Here is a 9,735-nt window from a genome sequence, read left to right on the forward strand (position 1 = left end):
TAGTAATACACCTGCGTATTAAAATACAGATTTTCGTATGCCGTTTAAGAACACTGACATGCTGTACAATATCAATTTCTAGACCCAATCAATATAATCCAAAAAAAAAAACAAAAAAAAAAACTTTACATTGGGTACATTATGTGCCCCTCTCAGGACTGTGCACAATGAAGCATTGATCCTTTCAAGTCCAGTAAATATATAATTCTTGCACCAGAGAAACAAAAAAACTCCGCCCATTAGGTTCTCCACATCAAATCCACAGTCTTAATAATGCAACACGAACAAAAACCAACCACACTGACATGAAAAAAAAAAAAAATGTATTGCTAACAGACATCCAATCACATTGCTTCCAGTCAATACATCAAATCACAGGACTGTTTTTGTCAACCTGGTGCATCGCTCGCTGTATATTAAAAATGGGCCCTCAATTTGTGTTAAATACAACCAAATAATTTTCTTTTGAAGAAAAACAAAACATGAGGGACTCATCCACCGCCCCGTCTTTGAAATGACAAAACAAAAAATCCAATCTGCCCTCTCTTGTTCCAAATAGCGCTCTCAAAGTTGGTTCACGGAGAGAGGACTACAGAAAACAGCTGCAAAGTCTGTAGACAGGCAAGAGGTGGGAGTGTGGGAATGTTAAAGTATACATGTCAGGGTCTCTTGGCCCAGTCTACTAGAGATGTTCTCCAACTCTCTTCCACAGCGTTCATCATTCCTCCGATTCCCACACTTCCTACAGGAGTCGTCAGTCAGGAGTCACTGTCCGAGCCATTGCTGCTGTCCCGACTGATCTCGATCTGCAGCGAGGGCAAGTTGTCCAGCCGGCTTTTCTTCATCTTGTTGGACTGCTGCTCCTTCTGCTTGATCATTGCTCCCCACATCTTCTGCAGCTGAGAGTCATCCTCTTTATTGTTATCAACTCCGTCAGACTCCTCGTCATCTCGTCGCCTTATTCCTTTTGAGGAAGACGCTCGGGAAGCAGTCTTGTCATCGTCTCTATCGTCCCTATGAGACGGGCCTAAGCGGCTCCACAAGCCTCCTGAAAACAACAATTACTATTAGTATTAGAAAAAAATGTGAAGAGAACCAAAAGAGCATTGACTCCAATTATACCCGTTTTCTTGTCTTTCGAGGACTCCGAGTAGAGGCTGCGGCTCTCGTGTTTTGTCACTCCGAGTCGGCTGCGCACATCAGTCAAAGGCTCTCTCCGAGACACTGCGTTTCTAGAGATGACGGGAGAGACAGAGCGACGTCTCTCTGGAGAGTGTGGTCTTTTGCCTAATCTCTGTCTCACATCTGCGGAGAGAAAATGTGTCCTTTTACTGGCCACATTTGCTCAGCATGAAAATGGTCAAACACATTAAGCAATCCTGTGGATTTCAGTTCATCCGCTTTTTATGTTTCAAGATTCTTATGAATACATAAGACCTTTTTTTAATAAAGAACATTAATATTGTGTCCATACAAACCAAACCTATAGAATCTCAAGTAGAATAATCTATAACAAATTATATATTTTAATCAAACTCTGGGGAACACATTCGAATGCAAAACAGGGTAACTGCAAGCAGTTTAAAACGTTTTATTCAACATGCATATGTACTGAAATTGGTCTATTTAATAGCATATCAATACATAAGAATGACATTGCTTTTAAAGAAAGTCAATAAAAAGATTGTGCCAAAATGAGTAAAATCTATATTGAACGTGTTAAATAATGTTTTTAGACTTTCCTATGACAGAGCAGCCCAGAGAGAAGCCTCAAAGACTTGATGTTGAATTAAATGCCAGATACAGTTTCTTTAACCAATAATATCAAGGAAAAACTGTTTTATGCATAATGCAGACTAAAAGCATTATAATCAAGGCAGAAATACATTGGGACTCTAATTTTAAAATGTCTATGCTTGACTACTTCCAGCAGCTCATTCAAAGAGATGGAAATAAAATATGCACTCTTATAACCATCTACAATATAAACAATTTATAAACAGTATATCATAAGCAGTCTATTGGCATAAATGTGCATAATTCAATGACTGTGAAGTGCTCTTAATGTGCAACAGTGCCACATTTTGACTGAGCATGCAGAGCTCACATTTATTTAATTCAACCATAGCCTTCTGAACTGTAATCTTCACTAGGGATGTAACGATTCACTCAACTCACGATTCGATTCACGATTTTTTTAACAAAATGAGATTTAAGACTAATTATAAATTAAAAGTGTCCTTTTATTATTGCTTGGCCAAAATTCTGCACGTTTCTTTGTGAAATTGAATAATATACTAATATAGCACTTGCATATTATTGCTCTTTTGTTGGTTTTGTCCTCATTTGTAAGTCGCTTTGGATAAAAGCATCTGCTAAATAACAAAATTTACAATATAATGTAAATGTAAATAACAAAACTAAATTGAAATTTTAAAACAAGCCCCAAATCAAATAAATCACACAAATAAAAGAAATCTCTTCATATAAACAAAATAAGGCTTTGTCTGTTCTTTCCTTTTAAAATTAGAGGCAACCACTGCATTTTAATCATGATCCAAACAAAGATGCTGCATACACGCAACATGAGCAGTTTTTAATCTAAATTAGATTGAATAATTTCGAAATTTGAAGAAAAAAAAAAGACAGTTTTGCGAAACTATATACATAAATATCTGCAAGAAACAGAAACAGCAAATGAGCTGAATGAGATGCAGATTCACTCTCTGCCAGCAGGTGGCGCTTAAAGCGTTTCCTTGGTTTCTGCTGTAAACAAAGCAAAGCTGCACTTACGAACTTTAATATGCATTGTACAGAGGCAAGATGAAAAGAAGAAATACCATCCAAACGTTTCTAAAGACAGTAAGTTCCCCTCAGACATGCATTCATATAAACTACCGCTAATTGAATCGCGATTTGTTGAGCATCTCAACCGATTTGAATAGTCACATTTAAATCAATTTTCAACCGGCTCGCGGTTAATCATTACATCCCTAATCATCACATTAGGTCATATCTCAATTCCAAAGTTTGAGACCTCTTAAAATTATACTTATTACATTTGTTATACCATTTAAGATATGTAATACTTTTTAATGACCTTAAACTTGATTAGTGGTCGACTGATATATCATCAAGGCCGATATTTGCCATTTTTTAAATATCGGCATCGGCCAATCAGTTTTTCTGTTTGGCCGATGTGGACTTTTATTTTGACGGCGCTGAGAGCGGCAGCGCCTGAGCACACAGTGCTCACGTTCTCCCTCTTTTTCGCCATCGTCGTTAACAGTTCTGTCTAATACGGATAGAAGTCGGTCTAATAATCCGATAGAACTGTTAAACAAAGGAATTAAAATGTATACAAAAAGTATTATAACGATTGCTTTTATATTATTAGTAATAGAAAGGCAAACATTATAATACTTTCTCGTTTGCCGTCAGCATTAAGCAAATATGCATTTATATAATTTAAACAAATCTTTGAATGGCTAATGAACATTTAATTTCACAAACCTTGCAAACTTAGTCGAATCCAGTTGTGAGATCTTGTGAAGTGTGCATGTGACCTGCATGATCGCATGTTCTCTGCGTGACTATCGGTCCGTGCAAATTGTGATTTCAAATTATGCTGGGCTTTATGCATTTGCCCACTGTCACATTCATGTTTTTTCACAGTGTGCTGTATGTAAAATGAGTGTTACCCTGGCTTTATTTGAAAAAAAAAATGATTCCCAATGCACACAAACTTCCCAGAATACTGAGTGCTCTGTTGGTTACAGACTAGTTTATTTCCTTTTTAATTATATTTTTATTAAATTTATTTGTTTGTGGAAAAGACTTTGTCATCTAAAGTATAAATGTTTATTTTACAAATGTATTTATTAATCCATTTTCAAATTATTTCAAATTTCTTAAATATTAATGAAAATAAATACAATTATATCGGCAATCCTGCTTTCCAAGATATCGGTATCGGCTGTCAAAAAAACCAATATCGGTCGACCACTAAACTTGATTAAACTGAATTTAAGACTTTTTAATCATCTTCCAGGAAACCTCAATCTGGGTGCCAGGGGCACTTGATGGCAAACTATTTAAATCAAGCAATAGATATTATTATTATATTAAGATAATCTAACTTCAGTGCATATTAGAATGCTAAACATTAAATCAAGATTTTTAGGTTCTGTCAATAACTAACCCGTCTTGCCGCTTGTAGTCACTGGGGGACATGATCTCTGCTGAGAGAGTCCCTGCCTCTTCTCCTCCAGTAACTGCCTCACATCCGTCACTTTGTCTGATGTAGACTTGGATGAGCCTCCACCTCCTCCACCTCCAATGCGACTCTTAACACTGCTACTTGTTTCAGTCCGTATGGAGTTTCTGAGGCAGTGAAAGGGACAAAATGCACAATTACCATTAAGAAACTTGATCATCATGGAATCTTTTCAGCATGAGGGTCAAGAGACGAAACGCAAATCCTAAAGTGTGGACTGAATACTCACCGAAGACTGCGAAGGTTGGTTTCTACCTCGTCGGCATACATGGTCATCTTCATACTCTTTTTGGGAGAGGGCGTTGAGATCATTTTCAGTTCCAGATCGTAGTCCATCTCATCTGAATCTGAAGATGTAGGAGACGGGCCACCTTCCCCTAGCCGTGGCCCCCGTTCCCTGTCTGCCCGATCTCTGTACTCCACCACTCGATCATCAGCATCCATGTCTTCCTCTCCATCCTCCTCGTCTTCTTCCTCTTCTTCTATAGGCTCTTCTGGCAGATTCACCAGGTCAGCTGAGAAAGAGAAAGAGCTTAATTGACACACCAAATAAAACTCAAGAACAAAGATGTCAGTTTGTTATTTAAGAGAGTTTTACCAGAGTGTCGATGAGTGTAAGGTGGGGTGTGTCCCATACTGTCTCCAATCAGAGACTTTTTGGTCTTCAGAATGTCACGCTGGATTCTGCGTGTGTGATATCTCCGTTTCCTATAGAAATGTACAATTCCAGATGAAACTACAGTAACCCTCCAAAATATTAAGCTCAAAAAGTTATACTACCCCTCAAAAGTTAGGGGTTGCTCAGATTTAATATTTTTGAAAGAAGTCTCTTATGATCACAAGGCTATGGAAACCTGTTTCCGCCACTGAATAAAAAAAATCAAAAAGGTAATTGCGACTTTTTTATTTCACAATTTTGGCTTTCTCCTCTGGCTTTCTCAGATTTGTGAGATATAAACCTGCAATTGCGAGTTATAAAGTCAGAATTGCGAGATATAAACTTGCAGTTCTGACTTTTTTTTCTGAGAATTGCATGATGTAAACTTGCAATTGCAAAAAAAAAAAATCTCAAATATGAGATTTCAACTCAGAATTGCGAGATTTTTATTCAGTGTCAGAAACGGGCTTCCATACCAAGGCTGTATAAATTTGATAAATTCAATAAAAACAATAATACGGTAAAATATTACAATTAAAAATAGCTGTTTTCTATTTGAATATTTTAAAATAATATATTCCTGTGATGGCAAAGCAGATTCTTTTTTTTTTTGTTGCAGAAATCATTCTAATATGCTGATTAGGGATGTAACGGTATGAAAATTTCTTATCACGATTATTGTGACCAAAATTATCACAGTATTGTTAAAATGTGCTGGAGATGTTCAAAAAGTACCAACACATAAATCACATCAAGTGATTTCTGTTTTATCACATTTTAAATGACAACTTGACTGACAACAGTTTAATAGCATGTTCAAATATTTAATGTAAATGTTCAAATAAAGCTTTGAAAAAGTTTCAGAAAAAGGTAAACCTCACATTTCAGTCTTTAAATAAAGAAAAGAGTTAAGTCAAAACGATAATTGATTAATAAATGATTATATGTATTTTATCTGCTCCATAAATAATTCTAGATAACTTATCCGAATTGTTTAAATGTGTAGAATCCACATAAGCTTGTTTTTCATCAACAGGTCAAAATTTACTGCAGGGCATGTAAATTCGGTCTGTTTTTGGCCAGACAGAAACTGCACACAGGCAAATATAGGTCTCTGTAAATCCACTCGCTGACAGCAAGTGGCGCTTATGGAAAAGCTGAATTAGAGCCGTTTCCTGTAAACTCTGTGGACAAAGCAGTATTGCGATTAAGAACACTTCCTTTAGGTATTACATGGAGCGAAGATGAAAACAAAATGCCATCGAATCATTCCTGAAGACAGTCAGAACCTTCAGAGGTAAATTCATATAATTCATTCATATATTCATTTGTAAAATTCCCTTAGCACTCTTTTAAAACCTCCCAGCTTTTCCGCCCTGTTTTCACTCAAAACGAAACTACTCTGCCTGCTGTGCGCACTTGAGACTTAAAACTGTGCTTTATGCTGGACAGTATTTATTTATCATTAGTCGTTCAAATCACGGTAATCTAATACGGTTTCAATGATAATTAAAATATGAAATAGTAATACTAACCGTCGGGAATTTTATCATGATTTATCATCAAACAGGTAATCGTTACATCCCTAATGCTGATTTGGTGACCAAGAAACATCTCTCATTATTATCAATGTTGACAACAGTTGTGCTGCTTAATATTTTTCTGAGACATTTTTTAGGACTCTTTGATGAATAGAATGAATTTATTTGAAATTATAAAGATCTTTACTGTCACTTTTGTTCTATTTACTATCATGGCTAAATAAAGTATTAAAAAAAACAAGTTTTTCTTACCAAGAGTTACTTAAAATGCCTTTCATGCCACCATAGTTTGGATTCCCATATTTCATGTAGTACCGACTTCTCCTGGCTGCACCCAACTCCTTTTTGTCATCTAATGAAAAGTAACAGCCAAGACTGTTAAATCTGTTTCACTGTATCAATGTAATCATTGTTGAGTAATGACGAGCTCCTGACACAACTGCTTCTATTTGTAGGCGACATGCTGAAGTACGTTTCTCACCCTGAGAGGCAAAGCGCAAGAACAGCTTGTTGCCTTTGAAGGGCTTGACTGTGGGTCGCAGATCATTCTGGAGAAGAGACTCTCGCTCTGCTAGGGAAAGCAGGCTTGTCTGGGATTAAAGGATGAAATATAAAAGGTACATCAAAATAAATAAACAAAATATTAGAAAAACCATTAATGTTACCAGTTTACCTCTGCGGTTTCCTGTGGTTTCTTTTCGGTCTCTTCCTCAATGTCACTAGCTTTACCCTCACTGCCATCACTGCTCCTGCTCTTATCTGCTTTCACCACCTCATCTTCGTCATCATCATCATCATCTACCTCGCCTTCCTCATCTTCATCATCATCATCAGAGCCACGGTTTCGCCGAGCTGATCAGCAACAACGTGACAGATTGTTTCACAAAATTTGGTGGAATAGAGTGTCTATTTCAAGGTTACACAGTGAAATCACAGGACTTGTATAACGAGAAGACAAACCTTTCTGCAGCTGGTCGGAAAGTTCAGATGGTTTTGAGTTGTCTGTGTTTGTGACCTCTTTTTTGTCTGGCATCCGACTCAAGTTAATGAGAGCTCTGGTGGAAGTAATGTCGTCAAGCCACACCACGTTGCCTGGGAACAGTGCGTTTTGACTATGAGCACCACAATCCAGCTTTAAACAATTTTTCCTGTTTCCAATTCAGATTTGTATGCGTTCAATGTATAATTATGACAGTGTGGTAATATCAGGGAGGCTGTACTTACAGGAAGCATCATCTATCCACTCAATGTGGGCAGGCGGATACTCTTTAAAGTAGCCAAAAACATCCTGAGTGCTCATGTTATCAACTCCACTCATGTGTAGGGCTTCCAAACGCACCTTTGGGATTGCTAAAGAGAGAGTGGGAGAGATGTTTAAGGCATAATTCACAAAAAATTAACACTGGGTCATCATTGTAGCGAATCAATTTATGGGGAAATATGAATAATTAACCATAACTAGTTATAATTAACTATTCATATTTTAGATCCACTGTAGATATTTAGCTGACCACTCAGGGTCAACCGTCTTGTCAATTCTAAGAACGTTAATTTCCTGGTTAAAGGAAATAACTTTCTTACTGTACAACTCTATAAGTTTGTAACGTAAATCTGCATGATTATTGACTCCGGTTATGAGTAAACAATGAACACGCCAAGTGTGATACAAGTAAGGTTTTATTAACTACATAAAAACTTAAACTAGTCTAACATACTACACAAACACATTAAGCCGGTCTAACATAAACATACACACACACACACATACAGTTGGTATAGGAAAGGGTTAAAGTTTAACTCAGCATAGAAAGAGGCATAAAGAATGGATTTTATGGAACACTTTGCATGTATATTCAACTACTCAACCTAATGTCACTCCAAACCTATATGGATAATATAATAATACTACTACTAAATTTAACAATAATAATACATTTAAAAAAGTTGTCTCTGGTTTGTGCAGTTGCTTTTAACACTGAAATAAACAATGTACATTTTTCGACGCATTTTTCACAACACATCTGTGTCAACACTTTTCACGAAAGCGCATAAATGAGAAAAAGTCACAAGATTTCAAGAGAAACATCATAGGATATCTACTATTTCGGACAATGCAAAAACTGAAATGGGTTGGAAGCCATGATTAAACTGAAGGAGCCACAACTTTTTTTCTTCTGTTTTATGTACATCAGAGTATAACGGACTATTGAAAACAAAAAATATAGGCTGGACATTGTTGTTGACCGGATTTTAAAGGGGTCATATGATGCGATTTCAATTTTTCCTTTCTCTTTGGAGTGTTACAAGCTCTTGGTGCATAAAGAAGATCTGCAAAGTTGCAAAGACTAAAATCTCAAATCCAAAGAGATATTCTTTATAAAAGTTTAGAGTCAACCACGCCTACCTAAAACGGCTCGTTCTAACACGCCCCCATGTCTACGTCACGATGTGGGAAGATTTGCATAACGCCGCCCAAATGTTCACGCAAAGAAAGAAGGCGTAACTTTTATTCTCGCTGTAGTATTGTTGCCGCCGCCGCCATGTCGTGAAGGCGCTGTGCGTTTCGTTGTGAAAGCGAAACTACTTTGTTTGGCCTTCCAAAAGAGGACGATATCTGCTTTGTCATGCCTGGAGCTGATCCGTGCTGGTTGCTGAGGAAATACAACAACTTTGCGCTGTGGATCGCCGGATCGGCTTTCACCGTGGACGAAGCGGAGTCCAGCCCGGGGTCGTCACATGTGGTTGCCGCAAGCCCTCTGGACGCTCCTTTGTCGAATCCGCTGGCCGCGCTGTTCTCAAGCCCGCCTCCTCTGCTCACTCTAGCTCTCCGGCCGTTCCTCACTCTAGCCCCCGGACTCTGCTCACTGTAGGCCGCCGCCGCCGCTCACTCTAGGCCACCGTGTGTGATGCTGTGTTTCGTTGTGAAAGCGAAACTACTTTGTTTGGCCTTCCAAAAATGGACACGACTAGAAATCAGTGGTTAAGCTGTATTTACAACACTGTTCCAGAACACTTCAACCCAAATATTCAGTTGTGTGCAGCACATTTTATGGAGGACCGTTTCCTGATCCTGGTAGAGTGGACTACAATGCCGGCTGTTCTGACTCACGGACTGCAAGTACGTTTTTTTTATATTTAAAGGGATAGTTCACCCAAAAATGAAAATTTTATGTTTATCTGCTTACCCCCAGGGCATCCAAGATGCAAATTTGATGTTTATCTGCTTACCCCCAGGGCATCCAAGATGTAGGTGACTTTGT

At 37.8% G+C, this 9,735-nt stretch overlaps 1 protein-coding gene across 1 annotated transcript in view; it reads right to left on the minus strand.

Annotated features, from left to right (window-relative positions):
- Positions 1–24: 24 nt before the first annotated feature.
- LOC107590045 (nuclear cap-binding protein subunit 3-like) overlaps positions 25–9,735 on the minus strand; it is a 14,357-nt gene continuing 4,646 nt past the window's right edge. The window contains exons 4-13 of the mRNA XM_016278651.1: positions 7,700–7,825; positions 7,436–7,567; positions 7,149–7,327; positions 6,957–7,065; positions 6,728–6,827; positions 4,875–4,984; positions 4,506–4,791; positions 4,202–4,383; positions 1,123–1,305; positions 25–1,048 (exon numbers count right to left, since the gene is read on the minus strand). Coding sequence (XP_016134137.1) covers positions 759–1,048; positions 1,123–1,305; positions 4,202–4,383; positions 4,506–4,791; positions 4,875–4,984; positions 6,728–6,827; positions 6,957–7,065; positions 7,149–7,327; positions 7,436–7,567; positions 7,700–7,825 — 1,697 coding nt within the window. The 3' untranslated portion in view covers positions 25–758. The remainder of the gene's footprint in view (positions 1,049–1,122; positions 1,306–4,201; positions 4,384–4,505; positions 4,792–4,874; positions 4,985–6,727; positions 6,828–6,956; positions 7,066–7,148; positions 7,328–7,435; positions 7,568–7,699; positions 7,826–9,735) is intronic.

The sequence above is a fragment of the Sinocyclocheilus grahami genome, unplaced genomic scaffold (genome assembly GCF_001515645.1).
Source record: "Sinocyclocheilus grahami isolate Dianchi unplaced genomic scaffold, SAMN03320097.WGS_v1.1 scaffold124.1, whole genome shotgun sequence".
NCBI lineage: Eukaryota > Metazoa > Chordata > Actinopteri > Cypriniformes > Cyprinidae > Sinocyclocheilus > Sinocyclocheilus grahami.